This window comes from Sus scrofa, chromosome 7, assembly GCF_000003025.6.
Source record: "Sus scrofa isolate TJ Tabasco breed Duroc chromosome 7, Sscrofa11.1, whole genome shotgun sequence".
NCBI lineage: Eukaryota > Metazoa > Chordata > Mammalia > Artiodactyla > Suidae > Sus > Sus scrofa.
The window spans coordinates 96,581,776-96,603,757 of NC_010449.5; the positions used below are offsets into that span (position 1 = coordinate 96,581,776).

The 21,982-nt window shown below is 55.3% G+C and overlaps 1 protein-coding gene across 1 annotated transcript in view; it reads left to right on the forward strand.

Moving 5' to 3' along the window:
• Positions 3,119-21,982, forward strand: part of PAPLN (papilin, proteoglycan like sulfated glycoprotein) — a 37,594-nt gene continuing 18,730 nt past the window's right edge. Inside the window, exons 1-14 of the mRNA XM_021099491.1 lie at positions 3,119-3,506; positions 5,163-5,230; positions 10,873-10,988; positions 12,239-12,299; positions 12,567-12,669; positions 15,097-15,227; positions 15,990-16,113; positions 16,625-16,705; positions 16,809-16,981; positions 17,108-17,240; positions 17,801-17,918; positions 18,911-19,118; positions 19,608-19,790; positions 20,048-20,189. Coding sequence (XP_020955150.1) covers positions 5,174-5,230; positions 10,873-10,988; positions 12,239-12,299; positions 12,567-12,669; positions 15,097-15,227; positions 15,990-16,113; positions 16,625-16,705; positions 16,809-16,981; positions 17,108-17,240; positions 17,801-17,918; positions 18,911-19,118; positions 19,608-19,790; positions 20,048-20,189 — 1,630 coding nt within the window. The 5' untranslated portion in view covers positions 3,119-3,506; positions 5,163-5,173. The remainder of the gene's footprint in view (positions 3,507-5,162; positions 5,231-10,872; positions 10,989-12,238; positions 12,300-12,566; positions 12,670-15,096; positions 15,228-15,989; positions 16,114-16,624; positions 16,706-16,808; positions 16,982-17,107; positions 17,241-17,800; positions 17,919-18,910; positions 19,119-19,607; positions 19,791-20,047; positions 20,190-21,982) is intronic.

Below are 21,982 nucleotides of genomic sequence, written 5' to 3' on the forward strand. Positions count from 1 at the left end.
CCCGATGGCCTTCCTCTGAATAACTTAGTCATGTCCTTTTCTGTGGATTGTAACCAAGAACCCTGTGTGTCACGTCGGGTTAGATGCACAAGAGGTCTACTGGGGGAAATGTGACACAGATAAACCGGAGGGAGCAGGAGCAGGGAGAGCCTTTGGAATGTGGTGTAGAGCTGAGGTGTGGCAGCTGGAGGCTGTCAGTCAACCGTGCTTCCCACACAATTCTTTTGAGGGGCAACTTCAGGGCCACCACAGACCTCTGGAACAGGGTACAGTGATGAAAAGCACACACTCTTGTTCTTGCAACGTTCACCACTTGGAGAGAGAGAGAGACAAATGCATCACTGCAGTAGTTCAAAGAGCTAGGGCGAACCCTGCACTGTGGGGCACAGGTGGGAGCCGGGAAGGCTTCCTGGAGGAGGTGCATCATGGGAGCACTGAGGCTCAGTGTTTTGCCCTCTCCCTCTTCTCTCCAGCTCTCCATCCCAACCAGCCTCACAAAGAGATCTGGCTGCTTCTTTCTTTCTTTCTTTTTTTCTTTTTTTTTTTTTTTTTTTGCTTTTTGCCATTTCTTGGGTCTCTCCTGCGGCATATGGAGGTTCCCAGGCTAGGGGTCCAATCGGAGTTGTAGCCGCCGGCCTACACCAGAGCCACAGCAACGCCAGATCTTAGCCACGTCTGCGACCTACACCACAGCTCAGGCAGATCCTTAACCCACTGAGTGAGGCCAGGGATCGAACCTGCTTCCTGATGGATACTAGTCAGGTTTGTTACTGCTAAGCCACAACAAGAACTCCTAGCAGCAGCTTTATAGAAGCCAGTTACTTCCCTACCCCACCACCCTGTGTGAGGCTCAAGTGAGCTAGCTGAGACTTAAGGAGGTGACATGACCTGAGTTCACACACAATGAGAGGCAGAGCAGGTTCCCAACCCAGTGTCTGCCTCTAAAGGCGGTGCTCCTTCTGCCACCCCGGCAGCCCTGACCCCATGTGGAAGGGAGTCTGGCGCAACCAGTGAGTGGCATAGGGGAGCGCAAGGGGAACTTACTGTGGGAGAGAGAACTTACCGTGCGCTTTTTCCTGGAATCCTCTTTCTAAAGCACCATGTTTTCATGCACACCACTTTTTTCTGAACTGGGCACTGTGCTCACCATGTCCCTCTGAGGCCGTGGGACGTGAGGCTTAAAGGCAAGTGCTTGTCGTAGCCAGAGCCCAGCAGGTGGGTCCAAGGATGCGCTGTGCGCGGGTTCTGCCTGCCTCCCCAGGCTTTGGGTCTCCTCTGCAGCTGGGGTGAGGAGTAAGAAATCACGAATTCCCGTCGTGGTGCAGGGGAAACGAATCCGACTAGGAACCATGAGGTTGTGGGTTTGATCCCTGGCCTCACTCGGTGGATTAAGAATCCGGCATTAGGAGTTCCCATTGTGGCACAGTGGTTAACGAATCCAACTAGGAACTATGAGATTGCAGGTTCGATCCCTGGCCTCACTCAGTGGGTTAAGGATCCGGCATTGCCGTGAGCTGTGGTGTAGGTTGCAGACGCGGCTTGGATCCTGCGTTGCTGTGGCTCTGGTGTAGGCTGGCGGCTACAGCTCTGATTAGACTCCTAGCCTGGGAACTCCATATGACGGGGGAGTGATCCTAGGAAAGGCAAAAAAAAAAAAAAAAAAAAAAATAGAATCCAGCATTACCATGAGCTGTGGTGTAGATCACAGATGTGGCACCGATCCCACATTGCTGCGTTCTGTGGCTGTGGCGTAGGCCGGCGGCTATAGCTCTGATGTGGCCCCTAACCTGGGAACTTCCATAGGGTGTTTTTAGGGTGCAGCCCTAAAAAGCAAAAAAAAAAAAAAGAAATCCTGAGCCTTGTTGTCTGAGAAGAAGGGATTACAGAGGAAAAACAGGACCAAATCAGGAAAGCGCCTTAGCTGCCCACCCCCTTTGGCAGCAGAGAAACAGCCACCTCCCACTTCATGGGAACCTTTGACCAAGCTCAGAAAATTTCTGGCTGAGGGGGGCAGGGAGTAGGGCTTTTTAAATGGAAGAAACTATTTTCCTTTTCTAGAGAGGATTTTGGTAATCCCGCTCCCTTTTCTCTGCCAAGCTTTATCTTTGCCTAAGAATTCACACAAATCCCCAGGGGCCCCGCTGCACAGCTGCTGCATCTCCTCTCCGCTGATTGGTAAGAAATGGGCCAGATTTAACAAGCTTATCGTTTTCTTTGCCTTTTACTTTTAGGGCCGCATGTGTGGCATATGGAAGTTCCCAGGCTAGGGGTCGAATCGGAGCTACAGCTGCCAGCCTACGCCACAGCCACGGCATCGCCAGATCCAGATCCAAGCTGTGTCTGTGACCTACACCATAGCTCAACGGCAATGCTGGAGCCTTAACCCACTGGGCAAGGCCAGGGATCAAACTGCATCCACAAGGCTACTAGTTGGGTTCATTACCGCTGAACCACCATGAGAACTCCCAAGTTTATGGTTTAATAAGCATTTTGTCTGTGCATCAGTGATAGCCCAGGGAGATGAGTTGCAGGAGCTGGATGTCTGAAGAGGGGGTGAGCTCCCCACTGGTGACTTATCTTTGCCCTAAGGAGGCCTGGGGAGAAAAGCCCAATGGCTGGGCTAGGAAAGGGCCTGAAGGTAGAAGAGGATGAGGGAAAGGGACCAACCTTAGGACCTCCCCACCTCCCACGAGCAAAGGGTCCCTGCTATGTTTCTGAGTATAGGTGATTTCCTGATCCAAAACAGATGATAGACGACCACCTTGGCTGAGAAAAAGGACAACTAGGAAGGGCAAGTTACCACATTTATTGGGTTCCTGCCTTGATCCTAACTAGTGTTTTGGACACTGGCCACAGGGAGGCAAGCTTTACCCTCAGGGACCTCCCAGCTAAGTTAGTGGGGACTTAGATTCCCAGAGTGCGATGTGCCATTGAACTACAGCAGACAGAGACGGAGACTGAGTGAGCAGGGCGCCATCGACTTTGCCTGGGGTGGGGATGGGAAGGCTTCTAAAGAAGACATTTGGCAGCAGGAATTGAGGGATGAGTAGGAGTAGAGGGGTTTTCCAGAGCGCATTCTAAGCAGGGGGAAAGGGTGGCTGGTAGGTGGGAAACAGCAGATTGTGTGTGTAAAACACTCCGTCGTGGCTGAAGCATAGAAGTCAGGCGTAGAAGAAAAGCAAGGGCTGGACACTGGGGTGTGTTGTTCCTAAAGTGGTCGTGGAGGAAGGATGGCACAGAACCAGAAGGCGTGGGTACAGAGGAGATGCCAGCACCCAAAGTGAAGGGCAAGCTAGACTCAAAGGATGAAGGCATTGGCGGTCACGGAGGATGGATGTCAGCAGGCTGAATCGGGGTAGATGGGGCGGGAGGAATCCAGCCAGCCCCGTGGGGAGAAAAAGTCCAACCTCCGCAGGCGTTCCGGGCAGCCGGGCGGACCTCCCAGACTTGGGCTGGGGCGGGCACCGACGGAGCGGCCCTGCCCACACCGCGGCTCCCCTAGACAGGTAGGAGGGACCGGAACGGGTCGGGGGGGGGGCGGCCCACCCCTGGGCTGCGGCAGGAATTTGCCCATCCGGCTCTGCTCCGGGGAAGAGCGGGGTCTAAGGAAGTTGGGGCGGGGGAGGTGACCCCTCCCCTGGCTCTCAGCCGAGGTGAGCGCGGCGCCGGGTCTCCGCTCGGCCTCGCGCGCGGGTACAAAGGAAACGCCGAGGCCTGAATGGGCTGGGTCCCGGCGGTCCGCGCCAACCTTTCCGCCTTCTCTGCCTTTCCCTCCGTCGGACCCCGTTCCGACGCGGGGACCTGGGGACAGAGCGCGCACCCTCCACGGTGCTGCTGCGGCTGTGGGCCTGGATGGCCCGAGTCCCCCCGTCTGCCCGGCTCCTCACTTCGCAAGCCGCACCTCTCCGCCTCAGGGACTGTACTGGGCGCGATCCCCCGCTGGGGGATCGATCGGAAGGGCGCGCAGGGACCCTAGACTCGCTGTCCTCCTGCTGTCTCTCCCTAAGCTGTGCTCATCCCCGCCCCGAAGGCAGTCTCTGTTTTAGAGAAGCAGCATCTTGGTCTTGAGCCCTAGAAAGAGGCTTCTCAGATACCGAGGCTTCCCCTCCTCCAAGCGGCTCTTACAGGAGGGGTCGCAGAGCAGAGGCTGGGCCGAGGCGGTACGAGCGGGAAGCGGACCGCCACGGCCCTCATCCCTCCAGCCCCGGGAACCCCCGGTTTGCAGTGAAAATGATGATTACGTGAATCACGGTTGCTGCTAAATTAACGGAGCATGTGCATCGTTAGATGTGCCAGGTTATATTTAGCTGAACTTGGCTTAGATATGCTGTTTTATTCTTGTAAACTGAAGTCGTTTTATGCTTAAAAAAATTAAAGAGAACATTGGTAGAATTACAGATTTTAAAACTTAAGCATACGAGCCAGTACTTGTTTAATGTTTTGTACTGAACGGGGCACGTTGTGTGTGTCATTCTCCAGCACGGTGACACGTACACACGCACCAGACTGAACTCAGAAACTCCGCACACACTGCACGCACACACATTGTATGCACATGCACTCAGTACAGACACTCACACACACTACATTGCAACATGCACACACTCCGCCTACTCACACACAACAATGCGCGCCCTCGGCGCACACATAAACCGCTTACGGAGCCCGCTTGCGGAGCTTCTCCAGTGCAGAGAAATGCTCGCTTGGGTTTAAAGTAAGATACAATCAACATTTTAAAAGTGGTTGAGTTTTTAAGTCTCCGAGGGACACTTTTAAAACATCTTTATTAACGAGTTTTTAAACAAACGGTGTAAATTTTTTAAAAATCTCTTGCTGAATTAAAACACTGCTTGTTTTGATTCTGAACGCCTGGACTTTCAGCAAGGAAGTATTTTTAATTGCTCTCTTTTCTCCCTCTGAAACCTACAAGAAGTTACTCTTGAACTTTTAGAAGCGGGTTGCAGACCGGGCTTCCCTCCCTCACTGTGTGAGCGGCACGGCCCCTCGGCTGCGCCCCACGGCGCTCCCTCTCACCCCTCGGAGGGTCACCTGAGGGAGGGACGGGCCGCCACCGCCGCGCCGGCCCAGGAGGCGGCGGGGAGCGTGGGCTGGGTAGGGCGGCGCCCTGTCCCCGCCCGCTCCAAACCCGGCCTCTCCCGCAGGCCAGCTCGAGATGCGGCGGCTGCTGCTGCTCGTGCCCCTGCTGCTGGCCCCGGCGCCTGGGTCCTCGGTGAGTGCGACCCTGCTCCCCACCCCGACCGGACCCTGTGGCGGAGGCGGGGGTGAGGGGAGGGCTTCGCTGCGGGCTGGGGCCGCCGGCCGTGGCGCCATCCCCAGGAGGGGCCAAGGTGCCGGTAGGTGGGGTGGAGGAGGCAGTCCCGAGCTCCTTCAAAGAGGGGAGGTGGGGGACCTTGAGCACACCTGGCTTTGGGACACAGTTTGCAGAAAGGGCCATTTCCCAGCGCACTCCCCTTTCCGAAGGTGCAGTCACTATGGAAGGTCTACCAGGCTGGAAGGAAGAGGGGGTCAGTGCTGGCACCAGCCAAGGTGCAGGCCTAGGTGACCCACCCTACCAGCTGTCTGCCACCTGCCTGAGACCAAACTCAGCTGCCCCTGGGTGGGGTGATTGGGGTGCCAGCCATTCCCCACCATCCTTGGGATTAGCATCTAGAGAAGGGATGTCCACTAGAAGCTTCTGGGATGATGGAAATATTGGGTATCTGTGCTGTCCAACAAGAGAGCCTCTCAGAGTTCTCTTCATGGCGAAGCAGGTTAAGGATCTGGCGTTGTCACTGCAGGGACTTGGGTTGCTGCTGCAACCAAGTGGTGACAGTTTCATCCTTGGCCAGGGAGCAGCCAAGAAAAAAAAAAAGATATTCACTTAGTTCATGTGGTTACTGAGCACATGAAATGTGGCTAGTGCAGCTGAAGAACTGAAACTTTTTTTTTGTCTTTTTGCCATTTCTTGGGCCACTCCCACGGCACATGGAGGTTCCCAGGCTAGGGGTCGAACTAGAGGTGCAGTCACCGGCCTACGCCAGAGCCACAGCAACGCTGGATACAAGCCGTGTCTGCAACCCACACCACAGCCCACGGCAACGCCAGATCCTCAACTGACTGAGTGAGGCCAGGGATCGAACCCGCAACCTCCTGGTTCCCAGTGGGACTCATCAACCACTGAGCCATGACAGAAACTCCTGAACTGAATCTTTTTATATGATTTTAATTAATGTAAATTTAAATAGCCATATGTGGTCAGTGGCTACCGCATGAGAGCAAACTTAGCAACTGGACAGAGGGAGCCAACTGGTGATCACGGTAGCTGTTTCATTAACAGGGGCCTGAAGGACGGGGCTCCCCAAAGAACATACTTGGGTTCTGAGGAGGTACAGGGAAACGTCTAGATTGCAGGACCCACCTTTGGGGAGGGGGCCATATGTAGAACTGGGCTTGGTCCTGGAGGCTGCTCCTGCTAAGCTTCTCCTGGTGTTGACAGATGGAAGGGACAGGGGAGACCCACAGCCCTGCCCAGCCCTCTGTCATCGGCAGGAGGGCCCCTGAGAAAGGACCCAAATTGTTTGCTGCTTGGTGGTGGGGGGCGAGGGCGGGAGGAAATGTTGGCTCTGTGCAAATGTGAGAAGATGAGAAGGGCTCCTCCAATCAGGGCTGAGAGGGGCAGGCAGGGCTAGACCATGACAGTGGGCATCAGGCACTGCTCCAAAGCCCCACAAATCCACTATTGGCCACAGAGCAGAGAGTGGGCTAGAGCCCCCTTCCTCATGTCCACTCCACCTCTTGTTGGCTCCCTGGGGTCACCTGTGCCACCCCGTGGTCCTTGGCTTCCTTCTAGTTCTTGGTTGCATGAAGGTCACAGCTCAGGTGGAGGAGCCATGGTGACAGTGTCAAGAGCCTATAGAGCTACTTTCTAACAGCTGTGTGACCCTAAGCAAATCACCAGGACTTAGATGCCTCTAAATTAGGGGGTACTAACACCCACCCACAGGTTGCATGCAGGTGAAGTGAGTCAAAGTAGCCAAGGTGCAACCTGGGGTCGTTAGGTGCTTTCTCTTTTAGAAACACCTGGGTAGCCCCCCCCCCCCTTCTGAGCTCAGTGCAGGGCAGGGGTGGGGAAGGGCTGAGAACTGTTCAAACCCCCTCCACTGTCTGGGGGAGGGTTGTGATTCGAGCTGGTTCTAGTTGTGGAGGGGGGATGGAACCCCAGTAGATCCCTGTGTTTTACAGGGATCATTCTAAGTGCTTGAGCAGAATGAGTAGCTAATTAAGGAGTAATAAAGCCGAGATGCAGCCCTGCCACCTTGCCCCTGGCCACCCCCAACCCCAGGCTGGTCAGAGAAGGTTTCAGGAGGGGGGTTTCAGTCTCCTCACCTCTGCCTCTGTTCCCACCCTCACACCCATCGGGCAGGTGATCCCCTGGGAACGGTGCAACAGGAAAGGGGGCTCCTGAGTTGCCCCAGGTGAGGTGCTGAGAGCGGGAGGAGGCAGGCAAGGACAGGCCCAGGGTGAGGGTGGACTGGACCAGCTCATTCTGGCTTCACACCACCACACAGCTCATGGCTTGGGTAATTATAGAGAAACAAGATGTGTCTGTGCGGCTCCCAGGTGAATTGCTTTCTTTTGTCAGGAAGACTAGAATACAGGGCAGGGCTGGGCTCGAGGATGCCTGCCTCACAGGTGCTGGGCGCAGCGGCCAGTGCGATGTTTGTAAGGCTTGGTACTCAGAGGGTCCTGTATTCAGGCGAGTCCTCCCCTGCCCCATCCTGATGGCATGGGGTGGCTGGGTGGCAGAGGTGTCCCTTGTTGCCTTGCCTATTCCAGTAAGGCCAGCCCAGCCCCAGGGAAGGGTGGATGGGGGAGGCTCAGGCTGTTAGGAGACTGACATCCAAACAGGCCTTGGTCAGAGGTAATTAGCAGCCAGATGGAGCCCGGCAAGATGAGAAAGCAGCAGCTCCTGTGAGCTACTTCAGGAATTCTTACAGGGTGGTGACAAGTCTGTGTAGGGTGGATGTGGGTCCTTCCTGGAAAGTTACCCTCCACTCCCAGCTACCGCTCAATATCTTCCCCTTTAAAATAGGAACTGATCCAAGTGAATTTCAGTTTAAATTTCATCGAGAGAACACTTTTCTGGTTCACTGACTTTTGGAAGCTTGGCAATTTTTGGCCCTGTTAGAACAGAAGGGTAAATGATTTGAAGAGTGAAAGCTCAAACCTTTGGTCTGGTCTGGCCCTTCCTTCTTAGTTTTGTATGTGGTTAAGCAAATGTGCATGATTTGTTCTGATTCAGGGTCCTGGTTTTACTGTAAAACAAGGATAACTAGGAGTTCCTGATGTGGCTCAGCAGTAACGAAACCAACTAGGACCCATGAGGATGTGGGATTCGATCTGTGGCCTTGCTGAGTGGGTTAAGGATCCCACATTGCTGTGGCTGTGGTGTAGGCTGACAGCTGCAGCTCCAATTCGACCCCTAGCCTGGGAACCTCCATATGCTGCAGGCGTGACCCTAAAAAGCACAGCAAAACCCAAAACCAAACAAGGATAGCTAGATGTTTGGCACCAGGTGCGGGCTGGACACGTGCTGTGAGTAATCTGCGCCTGCGCAAGTCTCTGTCCTCGCCTGAGATTGTGTGATGTGGCTGGAGGCTCACAACGGGGGGAAGAGTTTGCTTTTCCATGTTAGGACTTGAGTTCCTTCTCTGGAAAATGGGAGTGTGTTTTCTCCCCTAGAGATTCTCATATGGCAATGCCCTAAAATAAAGTCCCCTTCCAGCAAACAGGACATATTTCCAGCCCACTCTGTGCCTCCTGGCAAGAAATCAGGTCTAACACCTGTCTAGCTCCTTAGGACTCATCTAGCATCCCCTTTGGTTCTCCAGGTGAGGTTGGTGGTTACCTAGTATAAGAGCAGAGGCCTGGAGTGAAGCCAACCCGCTCTTGTTCCTACGTGGCTCCCTCTCTTAGCTCCAATTTTCTTTTCCATGCCCTGGGGTCCGACAGGTTGTTCTGATGAGTAAACGAGAGACTATATGTGTAGCATGTGGGCTTCTGATGCCAGCTGCAGGGTGTTAGATCTTTCTAGTGGGAAACTGTATCCATTAGGATTATTTTCCTGTTACAGAGTCCCAAATAACAGTTCTTCAGCAAGAAAGACCTGATCTCTTGCTCACATAAACACCCAGAATCAAAAATCCAGGGATGTTTTGTCTCATGAAGTCCACCAAGCTCCAAGATTCTTCTCTCTTTGCTTCATTGTTTGAAGCTTCTATTCCCAAATTACCTCATAGTTTAGAAGGTTGCTCCAACTCTAGCCGTCACATTTGATTTCCAGCAGGAAGGAGAACAGGAAGAAAAATGATAAATGCATATGCAAGCCATCTCTTAAGGAGATACAGGCACATCTTGTTTTATTGTGCTTTGCAGATATTACATGTTTTACAGATCGAAGGTTTGTGGCAACCCTGTGTTGAACAAGTCTATCGGTGCTATTTTTCCAACAGCATTTGCCCACTTCATGTCTCTATGTCACATTTTGGTAATTCTCACAATATCTCAGATTTTCATTATTTGTTATGGTGATCAGTGATCTTTGATGTTATAAAGATTGCAAAAAGATTACAACCTCCTGACAGTTCAGCTGATGGGGAGCATTTTTAGCAATAAAGTGCTCTTTAATTAAGGTACATACTTTAAGACAAATGCTATTGCACACTCATGAGATTACAGTGTAGTGCCAACAGTTTTCATAGGCACCAGGAAATTCCCAAATCCGAGTGACTTGCTTTATCACAATATTTCCTTTATTCTGGTGTTCTGGAACCAAACCTGCAATATCTTGAGGTTGACCTGTCCTGGAGGCTGCTGCCCGACACTCTTATTTATGTCTCACTGACAAGAATTTAGTGATAGAGGAGTTTCCATTGTGGCTCAGTGGGCTAAGAACCCGACATAGTGGCTGTGAGGATATGGATTCAATCCCTGGCCTCGCTCAGTGGGTTAAGGATCCAGCGTTGCTGCAAGCTGTGGTGTAAGTTACAGATGTGGCTCAGATCTGGTGTGGCTGCGACTGTGGCTGTGCAGTAGGCTAGCAGCTGCAGCTCCAATTCAATTCAAAAAAAGAATTTAGTGATATAGCTATAGTTAGCTGTAGGGAATCCGAGAAGTGAATTTTTGCAGGGGCAGCTAGATGTCCAGCTAAGAGCCAAAGGTTCTCTTAATGGGAGAGGAGGAGGAGGGATATTGGGGGCCTCCTGGGAGTCTCTGCCACAGATTGGCAGGAAGAAACCACACACAACACCCACCACCCACAATTAGATTAAGTTCTTATTTTAATAGGCTAGTGCTACAGAAACATGGTACTGCTCGTGGGCCATGTTCCCAGCACAGGTGGAGCCCTATTTACCTGAGAACACGCTGTTCGTCCTGCCCTCTTACATCTCCCTCCTGGAAGGATGCTCTCCGCTGGTCCCTGGGCTCCCATTTAAGGGGTTTGCAGACATCTTGGTTCTCAAATCGGCCTCTGCGCAGTCAGGGGACGTCATGGTCAGGGGAGAGGTCCTCCGCCCCAGCTTGGCGGTTTCCCCACTGCACTTGGCAAATAGCTGGGGCTGCTGGTGACAGCAGCTCTGCCGGATGAGAGGGCCGGGCTGGCTCCCAGCTCCTTATGGTGAAAGCTGGCTAATTCCACAGTTGAGTACGTTCTGGTGCCTGGTGGTGTTTTGAGACTTGAAGGACCAAGGAACAGTCTCGGGCTCCTGGCAGGGGAGAGGGTGTTTTTAGGCAGAGGGTCTTGGGGGAGCCCTTGAGTGCTGAGGTGGGGTTTGGAGGGCTGACTCCCACTTCTGATGTCTCCTCCTCCAGGTTCCCAAGGTGAAGCAGCAGAGCGACAGCTGGGGCTCCTGGGGTAACTGGAGCCCCTGCAGCCGGACCTGTGGAGGGGGCATCAGCTTCCGGGAGCGCCCCTGCCACTCCCAGAGGTAGGAAGCCAGGTATTTTTTTGTTTTTTTAATAGAGTATATTTTATTAAAAAATTTTTTTATTATAGTTGATCTACAATGTTCTGTCAATTTCTGCAGGGCCAGCCTGTTAAAAGAGGGCAGGCATGAGGGAGCAGCCGGGTCTGGTCTAGGCATCCTGGGCCAGGGCCAGGCCACACAGGCAGAACCTACCAGGCAATAGATTTTTCCTGGGAGCAGTATCAGTGGAGTATTTGTTTTTTTGTCTTTTTGCCTTCTAGAGTCGCACCCGTGGCATGTGGAGGGTCCCAGGCTAGGGATCGAATCGGAGCTACAGCTGCCGGCCACAGCCACAGCAAGTGGGGATCCGAGCTGCATCTGTGACCTACACCACGCTCACGGCAACGCCAGATCCTTAACCCACTGAGCGAGGCCAGGGATTGAACCCGCAACCTCATGGTTCCTAGTTGGATTCGTTAACCACTGAGCCACCACGGGAACTCCTCAGTGGAGTATTTGAAACCAAGTCACTTCAAATACTCACATTCTGATTACAACAACCCCCTGTTTCAGGGGAGCTGGAGCCATGCTGGCCTCACCCACCCCATGTCTCTAGCTCCTAAAGCCGTGATGGGCGTGTGGCAGGTGCAGTGAATCCTCGTTGAATTAAAATGAGTAATTTTCAACAACCCTAACCTGTGCGGTTTCTCTCCCGTCAGCCTCTGTTCTGTATAGATGATTCTCACTCTGAGTGACTTATTAAGCACCTGCTGTGTGCCCCGCCCTCTGAGAGGTATTCTAGGGAGCAAAGGAGGGGTGAGGACCCTCAGTGGGTTTAACTCACTCTTCCTGGAAACTGTGTGAAGAGGAAGAGCGAGAAGATAGAATTCCGAGTGCCCTGTACTCATTTACTCCTTAAATGGCAGAATAAGCTTACCTAGCGGGGATTTACCACATCTGACCATAGCTCCAAGGGCAGAGGTTAAATCTTCCTTGGGAATTTGCTTGAAGCGGCAGAGTGGCCCCAGGTCAGACAGACTCTAGGTTAGACTTCTGGGTCTGGTTTCTCCCAAGTACAAAGAGAGCTCATTACACCCACCTCTGGCGGTTTATGTGTGCGGACACCCCCTCTTCTCCTCACCGACTCTCTGGCCCAGCCTTGCCCACCGGGTCGCACCACGGAAGCTAAGGGACCTGATGGAGAGCCCGGGGTGGGGGAGGGGGGTGTTGGGTCGTGGGCGTCAGGTCTCCCCTGTGCTCTCGCCCTGCAGGAGAGATGGGGTCTCTGGCTGCGTGGGCCCCACGCGGAGCCACCGCACCTGCCGCACTGAGGTAAGGTGAAGTCCCCGGGGTGGGGGACAGCTTCCCGGATCCTACTGGGCTGCCCTTCTGGCCCTGGGGCGCCCTCCTGTTGATGCACAGCTGGGGCTGCTCCGGAAGCCCCTTCCTCACACCACCTGAAACGAGAGCTTTGGCCCCGCAGCTCGAAGCCCCTGGAGGGGGCGCACGGGATCCCTGGGGGCCGACGCCGCCTCCCCGGGCCCAACGGGGCGGCCGGAGCCCAGGGATGGATCCACGTGCCCCCTCCTGCCCCCGCAGAGCTGCCCGGAAGGCGCCCGAGACTTCCGGGCGGAGCAGTGCTCAGAGTTCGACGGCCAGGAGTTCCAGGGGCGGCGGTACAAGTGGCTGCCCTACTATGCGGGTGAGTGACCGAGCCCCTGGCGCCGCCCCGCCCTGCGTTGTCCAGCAGGGCCTCGTATTTGGGGCATCTCTTTTGTACATTCACTTTGTATCTCACAATTCTCATTACCATATTGGAGAGTGTTATCAAATATCTTTAAAGAAAAACCTCCCATACCCCTAGCACAGCACAACGGTGGGCGTTTTGAGGGTTTTTTCCCCCTTCCCCCCCTCTATATATTTCTCCTTTTCCTTTTTCTTTCCTTTTTCTTTTCATGGCCGCATCTGGCTTTTGGAAGTTTCCCAGCTGGGGGCCGGCCGGGGTGGGGTGCGGTGCGAATCAGAGTTAACAGCTGCTGGCCTGCTTCATAGCAATTCGGATCCGCGCTGCAACCTACACACAGCCTGCGGCAACACCAGATCCCTAACCCACCAGAGCAAGGCCAGGGCTCCATCCTCACAGAAGTTCAGAACTCCTGTATACATTTTCAAACAAAGCCATGGCTATGTCTGTGTTTTGAGCCTTGTTTTGTTTGTCGTGCTCCTGAAGCATCCCCCACGTGGCAGGAGTTGGGGTGGGGGTGCAGGATCTGTGACTGGGCAAACTGCAGGCTGGGCTTCAATGGGCTTGGTGTGTCAAGAGTGTGTTTACTCAGCATCTCTAGTGTGGGAGACTGTGCTTTGAGTAACTTTGAGGGGGGTGTAGGTCATTCATTTTTAGAGCAATATAGTTCAAGAGAAAAACACTGATATGCATGCAATGAAAACGTTTTGGATGAGTCAGAAGATACCTTAGGATAATCCTTTGGAGTATTAGTTTTCACTGCTCACTGTAAATGACTCCTGGAAGCTATGGCACTCTGGGTTCCAAATCAGTGAACATTAGATCCTGTGTGTGCTGTGGGGTGGAGGAGAGAGAGGGTCTTGGCTAGGTGGAGTGGCCCCAATGCGGTGATTTGCCCTCACTGCTCCCCCTGGATCCGGAGATGAGCGTATGTTGAAAATAAGTTAAATATATCTACATTATAGAAAAACTAGAACAGAAGAAAAGGTTAAAAAGGGTCTTAGAGGGAGTTCCCTTCATGGCTCAGCGGTTAACGAAGCCAACTAGGATCCCTGAGGATGCGGGTTCGATCCCTGGCCTCCCTCAGTGGGTTAAGGATCTGGCGATGCCGTGAGCTGTGGTGGAGGTAGCAGACACTGCTCAGATCCCGTGTTGCTGTGGTGGAGGTTGGCAGCTGTAGCTCACATTCGACCCCTAGCCTGGGAACTTCCATGTGCCACACCTATGGCCCTAAAAAGCAAAAAAAAAAAAAAAAAAAACCACCAAAAAGGGGGTGTCTTAAATGGGAGCTCCAGCTGTGGCACAGTGGGTTAATAATCCAGCATCGCCTAAGTCCCTGGCCTGGTGCAGTGGGTTAAGGATCTGGCATTTCTGCAGTTATGGCATAGTTTGCAGCTGCAGCTCGGATTTGATCCCTGGCCCAGGAACTTCTGTATGCCTCAGGTGTGGCTGAAGTTGGGGGGGGGGAGGGAGGCAAAAAAAACCCTCCACCCAAGCAAACAAAAGTCATAGAGGGATGCCTTCTTTGTGGTGGAGGTGATTATAATCCTTATACACATTGTTTAAAAAATGTGTGTGTGATATCTAGATTAATATAAAAGTTGAAACAAAGACTTAAAAAATGACTTCTTTCGTAGGATCACTGCTAGTGTTCTAGCCTTTTCCACATGACTTTCTGTTTACATATTTGTCATTACTTTGCATTCTGTGATAAACACCTTTCCATGTTACTGTCTAGTCTTCATAATCATAGTTTTAAAAATTTTTTTTCATAATCATAGTTTTTAATGGTGCAGTAGTACAGTCAATATATGTAATATTCTAGTGATAGTAATTAAAGAGTAGCTGATTATTGACCTTTGGATTGTTAAAATGCTGAGATAGACTGCTTCAAGTGTCTAGTTTTTTCTTTTTCTTCTTTTTTTTTTTTTTAGGGCCACACCTGTGGCATACAGAGGTGCCCAGGTAGGGGTCCAGTCAGAGCTGTAGCTGGTAACCTTCGCCACAGCCACAGACACGCCAGATCCAAGCTGCATCTGCAACCTCCACCACAGCTCACGGCAACACCGAATCCTTACCCCACTGAGTGAGGCCAGGGATCCAACCCACAACCTCATGTTCCTAATTGGATTTACTTCTGCTGAGCCACGACAGGAACTCCTAGTTTTTTCTTATTCTGGAATTTTTTTTTTTTCCGACTTGATTCCCGAGATGCAGCAGTTGCATGGAGCATCCCTTCTCCCTGGGATGGGGGCGGGTTGCTCTAGGCCTTTCTCTCCCAGCCACATGTGTGCTTCTGACCGCTGCCTGCGCCTCACTGTTGCTGGGATGGGCCTTGAACCTTGCACGGCCTCCCTCTCAACTTTCCCCTCTTGCCTGCTGCAGCCCCAAACAAATGTGAACTGAACTGCATTCCCAAGGGGGAGAGCTTCTACTATAAGCACAGGGAGGCTGTCGTAGACGGGACACCCTGTGAGCCTGGCAAAAGGGACATCTGTGTGGATGGCAGCTGCCGGGTGAGTTGTAACCATTCCCCCGCCTCCACCCCAGCTGGCTTGGGGCTTATGGCAGGATGTCCCCCTGTCCCACTCCAGCAGGCCCAGCGGCCCTTGTGACCTTGGTGGCTTTTCTGGTGCCTTGCATCGCAGATAACCTCACGACCCTCTTACCTTTGCCCTTTGAAAACTCTAGCCCCACGACGAAGGAACCCTCTGGGTGGCCAGTTATAGAAACCCAACTACAACTACTAATTTAATGAAAATAAAAAAAACGCTAAGGGATAGGCTGGTTGGCTGTAGCTGCCTGGAAGATGCTGTTGGAAACGTCTCTCTCCTCGCCTCCTGGTTTTCCTTCTGGGTCAGCTTAGGGTCAGGCTGGTTCTTCTGATGAGGTGTGAAGATGGCCCAGCAGCTCCTGGCTTTGGTTGTCCCAGCCTGGCAACCCCCTGGGACAGGGCGCCCTATTCCCAGGAGTTCCAGTGACCTCCGGTTGCCTCTGGTTTGTCCTGGCCTGGGGCTCCCCTGTATGCTTTGAGCAAAGCATATGACCCACTGATTGGCCCAAAGCCATTGCTGGGAGCTGTGTTCGAACCCTGCAGGAGACAGGTAGCTTCCAAAGGAAAACGAGGGGCTACTGCTGGAGGAGGGGACACAGGTGCCAAGCCACAGGCCACATCCAGGGTTGACTCGGCCCCCATGGCCAGTGACTGGTTACTGCGCCTCCGGGACCTGGCGGAGCTGTGACTCCCTCTGGTCTCTCCCTTCATGTCCGCCTGGCAGGTTGTCGGCTGTGACCATAACCTGGACTCGTCAAAGCAGGAGGACAAGTGTCTGCAGTGTGGGGGTGATGGCACCACCTGCTACCCCGTCACAGGTGTCTTTGATGCCAATGACCTCAGCAGAGGTATGGGTCCCCCCAGGGTCCACAGACAGCTGAGACAAGGATCTGTTGCGGGCCCCTTCCTTGCCTGTCTCCCATGCTGGCTGGGTGGCTCTCAGGGTGCCGAGAGGGTCTGACCTGGCACTCAGGTCCTGCCTGAGAGGCCTGAGGTCCTGCCTCAGGGTGGAGGCCAAACCCTTGCCCAGGAGCCGGTGGGCCCACGCTAGCGAGGATATCTGTCCACTTTCCCAGGGACCACCTGGATGCCTCCGTATCCCTTCCCCCACCATCCCCATTGTCCCCATCGCCCCCTTCTGTCCCCTCCCCCCTCCCAGTTTGGGTGCCAGAGCCTGCCCGCTCCTCTGGCCTTTGTAAAGCTGTTTCCCCTTCAGGAACTCCCTTTCCCAATCCCCCAGCTCTGCCAGGGTCCCACCTGTCCTTCCCTGACCGCCTCTATGCTGCCGGGCACTGAGCCTGTCCTCAGGGCCAGCGCCTGCCTGTGGCCGTGGTCCCAGAGGGTCTCTGCCCCCCTCAGGCTACAACCAGATCCTCATAGTTCCCATGGGGGCCACCAGCATCCGCATCGAGGAGGCGGCTGCCAGCAGGAATTTCCTGGGTGAGGACACACTGTGGGGCAAGGCTTGGCTGTGGCAGGGAGGCGGGTCCAGCCCTGGCAGCTGACCAGGGCACAGCTGACCAGGGTGCTGGCCCCTGCGTAGCGGTGAAGAGCGTGCATGGTGACTACTACCTCAACGGGCACTGGACCATCGAGGGCGCCCGGGCCCTGCCCGTGGCCAGCACCGTCCTGCACTATGAGCGGGGAGCTGAGGGGGACCTGGTGCCTGAGCGGCTCCATGCCCGTGGCCCCACCTCGGAGCCCCTGGTCATTGAGGTGAGCGGGGCAGGTGGGAGAGGGCCTCTGGGATGAGTGGGGGGCCTGGAGAGGAGCAGGGAGAGTGGGGGAGCAGGGAGAGCCCCCCCCCCGGCCTAAGGCCTCACTGGGGACCCTCCTGCACAGCTCATCAGCCAGGAGCCCAACCCCGGTGTCCGCTTTGAGTACCACCTGCCCCTGAGCGCTCCCCGGCCCGGCTTCAGCTGGAGCCACGGCTCCTGGGGTGACTGCAGCGCCGAGTGTGGTGGAGGTGAGGGCAGTAGCCCAAGGGAGGGGGTGGGGGGTGAGGGTGGGACGTGGACAAGTAGATGAGACATGTGCATGTCATGGAGGTCACCTTGGGGAAACCCAGGGGTCGGGGGGCTCTAGGAAGGGCCCTCAGTCTAAGCTAAGAGAACCAGAGGGCCTCTCTCGGGAGTAGCATCTCACAGGAGTCGGTATTCCTTTGGCAGGAGGGCTGGGACTGGAGCCAAGGATCAGGTATCAGAGTGGGGCTCCGTCACCCACAGATAAAACTCTCCAGAGCCTCTGTTTCCTCATCTGTCAATTGAGATGATGGCACCCACCCCAGGGGGTCCTTTGAGGCTTAATCAAGGTGATACGTGCAGAGCTCCCAGTGGCCTAGTGGTTTAAGGATCTGGTGTTGTCACTGCTGTGGTGCCAGGTTTGATCCCTGGCCCGGGAACTTCCACATGCCAAGGGCGTGGCCAAAAAAAAAAAAAAAAAAAAAGGATGACCCTTGGGATGGCCCAGCAAAGGCACTTGGCGAATGCTGCCTGACCAGCTGCCCGCTGTGGTCGGGCCTCTGCAGGTCACCAGACCGCCTGGTGTTCTGCACCATTGACAACGAGGCCTATCCTGACCACATGTGCCAGCACCAGCCACGGCCAGCTGACCGCCGCCCCTGCAGCCCTCAGCCCTGCCCACACACCAAGCGGTGAGGCCCATGCCAGCCCCTGTGCCCATGCGGGACCCAAGCTCTTGAGTGGGAAGGGAGTAGGGGTGCCTAGGCTGCTTTGGGTGTTGAGCAGAGGTTGGGGAGGGGCTCCACACAGCTGTGGCTGGAGTTGCGGGGGGCAGCTGTCAGCAGGGGGGGCAATGGGGTGGTGTAAGCATGAGACCCTGGGCTGTTACGTCCATCGTTGTGAGCCCACACAGTGCCCAGAATGTCCAGGCTGGTGGCCAGAGGGTTGGGGAGGTACCGGAGGCCCCATTTGTCTGAGCCAGCAGGGGGCTTGGCAGATGCCAAGGAGTGGACCAGGGCTTGGGCCAAGGGGCCCGAGGGCATCGGCAATGCCTTTGTTCATGCACAAAGGACTTCTTACCTGCACCGGCCCAGAGTGTGGCACCTTGCTGGGGCCCAGCGTGTGTGCGGGAACAGGTAATCCACGGGCCACAGGCTCCCTGCAGGGTCGTGCAGTCCTTCCACCCCTTGGCCCTGGTGGCAGCAGGTCTCTCGGGATGGTGGTGGTCTTGGCTTTGCATGTGCGGTAAGGATGCCCTTTCTTCCGGGTCCTTGGGTCCCAGGGCCAGGCAAGGCTGCTCTATCCATCGGTGAGCACAGCCCCTCGGGGAGATGCCTCCCAACTAAGGTCAGATTCAGAGCAGTTGGCGTCTGGCTGGGGGGTGACAGGGGACCTGAAGAGGAGGAGAAAGGCAGGTTGCAGGTGAGGACAGGAAGGCTGAGAGGGAGGCAGCCAGGCCCTGTTGTGTAGGGACCAGCTCATGGTGGTGGGAATGGGCGAGCAGGGCTGGACTTGGCCTTTGTGCAGGGCTCTTTGCCCCTCATCTGTGCGGCCTGAAGCTCAGAGAATGGGCCAGGTGGAAGTCCCCCACTCCGCTCCTGTGTGCGAGAGCTGGGGCCCCCTCGGGCCTGGTCCCTGGTGCCTGCTGCCGGGCCAGCCTCACGGCACTTCCACTCCCTGCCAGCTGGAAGACAGGGCCCTGGACGCCCTGCTCAGCCTCCTGTGGGGGTGGCTCCCAGTCCCGCTCTGTCTTCTGCATCTCATCTGACGGGGCCGGCGTTCAGGAGGCCACGGAGGATGCTGAGTGTGCAGGCCTGCCTGGGAAGCCCCCTACCACGCAGGCCTGCAACATGCAGCGCTGCGCAGTCTGGAGAACGGAGCCCTGGGGAGAGGTGAGGCCCCCGCTGGGCCGGGACCAGGCAGGGGCGGGTTGGAAGTCAAGAGCTGGTCCTGGACCCAGGTAGCAGCCGCAGGGCAGGGCTGGGAGGCTTGTCCTCCAGGGATCCTGGGAGGAAAGTGACCCCCACCGTATCATCTTGGGAGCCAAGGCTGGGGCTGGGAGCAGAGTCTTGAATCCTGCTCTAGGGCTCCTCCTGCTCTAGGGTCCCAGACAGGGTAGGAAAAAAGCCCAGCACTTTGGGGACGAGGGAAGAGAGGCTTCTGGTCCCTGCTTCCAGCACCTACAAATGTTGCAGTTGCAAGTGAGGGAATTTGGAAAACGCCCCTCAGCCTCGTGTCCGCAGCCATGGTTCAGGCCATGTGACCTCAGCCTCCTTGGGCCTGGGAACCGGACATGTCATGCCAGGCTCGAGGGCCTCCAGCTGTCCTGCCCAGCCTGGCTCCCGTGGGCTAGGCCCGTGCTGACAGCCTGATCCTTACAGTGCTCTGTCAGCTGCGGTGCCGGGGTCCGGAGGCGGAGTGTCACCTGCCAGGGTGACGAGGGGTCTCTGCTCCATGCCACAGAATGCTCCTTGGGGGACCGTCCCCCCCTCACTGAGCCCTGTGTGCGTGACGACTGTCCCCCTCTCAGTGACCAGGCCTGGCATGTAGGCGCCTGGGGTCTAGTGAGTACTTCCCTGCCCCCACCCGCACCCCCACCCCCACCCCACCCCACCCCACCTCATTCCTGCTGCCCAATCCTGGTCCCTTGGGGCTCTGACAGGAGACTGCACGTGGGCCCGTCCCTGGTCTGACGTGCAGTACCAGGCATCTTCCCCCTTCCTCCCTGCCTTGTGGGTGCCCCCCCCACCAACCCCAGCCTCAGGGTCTCTGTCCCTATGCCGGCGTGTTCTCTCTTCTCTCTCCCCCCTGGGGGCCCCAGTGCTCCCAGAGCTGCAGCTCGGGCACTCGGAGGCGCCAGGTCATCTGCGCCACAGGGCCGCCCAGCCACTGCAGGAGCCTGCAGTGGTCGAAGCCTGCGGATGTGGAGCCCTGTAACACGCAGCCCTGCCATCTTCCTCCAGGTAAGGACGGGAGGGGCGGGGCGGAGCCTGGCCCCACCTCCTTTCCTGCTGTAAACCTGGCCAGCACTTCCTGCCTCTGGGCCTTTGCCTGTGCTGTGTCAGCCGCCTGGAAACGCTTCTGGCACCTAGGTGTGTGAAGCCTTTGCCACCCGCACGGTCCAGCGTGAGGCACCCTCCCCAGCCAGCCCTGTCTTCCTGGCAGAGGAAGGTCCCTACGCCACCCCCACCCCACCCCTGTAGTTCACAGTAACTGCTGTCACTGAGGTTGATTTCTTTCTGCTTCACTGGTTGTATATGGCTTGATAGGCTTACTTGCTATAAGCTTCTTGAGAGCCAGGTCCCCACCTCCTCCTTGCCATTTCTGTCCTCCAGCCCTAGAACTTAGCTAGCCGGTGGTGTAGGTACTCAGTGTTTGTTGAATGACTGGGTGATTGAGTGCAGAGCTGGAGGTGGAAAGACTCCTCACATATTGCCTCTGGCTCTGTCTCCCCGCCCCCGCCCCTCACTCCTGTCCCGGCTGGGAGAGGTGTGGAGAGCACAGAGGCCAGCGACTTACTTGGTGAGAGGATGTGTTACTGAGGGAAGGTGTGGGTCGGGGCTGAGTTCGAGGGGTGGGTGGTCGAGGGTGGCCTTCTGATGCTGCAGAGGCGTGTTTGGCCCTGATGTGCCAATGATGGGGGTTGGGGGAAGGATTCCAGTGTGGGCATGTGGCAAGGCAGCCAGGAACCAGTGGCCTGGAGTCAACAGCTAACCTGGCTTTAAATCTCCACTCCACTGCTGATGGGTGGTGTGGCCCTGGGCACGCGTCTCTCCTCTCTGACCCTCTGTCTGCCCATCTGTACCATGGGGTTAATGAGACGACTTTCCAGGCTTGTGGTGACCTCTTTCTTGGCCCAGGCCCTGAACACAGAGTACTCGATAAGCAGAGGGTGGGTAGCAGGGGTGGGGAAGCCCTGTGGGGCCCTGGGCTGGCTTCCTGGCTTCCGAAATAGGCCCTGGCCCTTGGGGTGTGCGAGCAGCAGGATGCTTGGGTTCTTACAAGTCCAGCTCCTTGGAGCCACTCAGTATCCCAGGGCCCTGGGCACCTTCCTGGAGGAGGCGGCTCTGAGCCTGGCCCAGAGAGGCCTTTGCATAGGTAGAAAGGAAGGAAACAACTTCAGGCCAGGCTGAGTTGTAAAAGAAATAACCTTCAAAATAATGTATGTTCTTTGTGGGAAATTTGGAGAAATTAGAAAAAGTGTGTGTGTGTGTGTATAGAGACTTAAATTGCCCTTGATCCCATCTGTTATTGGGACAAATCTTTAATATACTTCTTGTATGCAAGATTTTGTATTTGCTTTTGAACATTTTCGTCTCAATTTCTCAGGCCTCCACAGAAGTCCATGGTAGGTGAGAATTTAGAATTTAGGTGGCTTTTGCTGTTTTGGGTACGTAACTAGTGCCACAGTGCTTCCCGGCAAATGGGAGAAGGACTCGAGGGTCCAGAGAGGCGGCCCCTGAGGGGTGGGTGTTTGAGTGGACCCACCGGACAGCTCTGCTTCCTCCTCCTTCTAGACTCTAGAGCAGAGCTCACCAATAGACAGGGCAAGCCCTATATGTCCCTTAAAATTTTCTAAGAATTACATTTGAAGAAGTAAAAAGGAGTTCCCGTTGTGGCATAGCGAAAATGAATCTAGCTGGTATCATGAAGACGCAGGTTCAATCCCTGGCCTCGCTCAGTGGATTGAAGGATCCAGCCTTGCTGTGAGCTGTGGTGTAGGTGGCAGACTCAGCTCAAATCTGGAGTTGCTGTG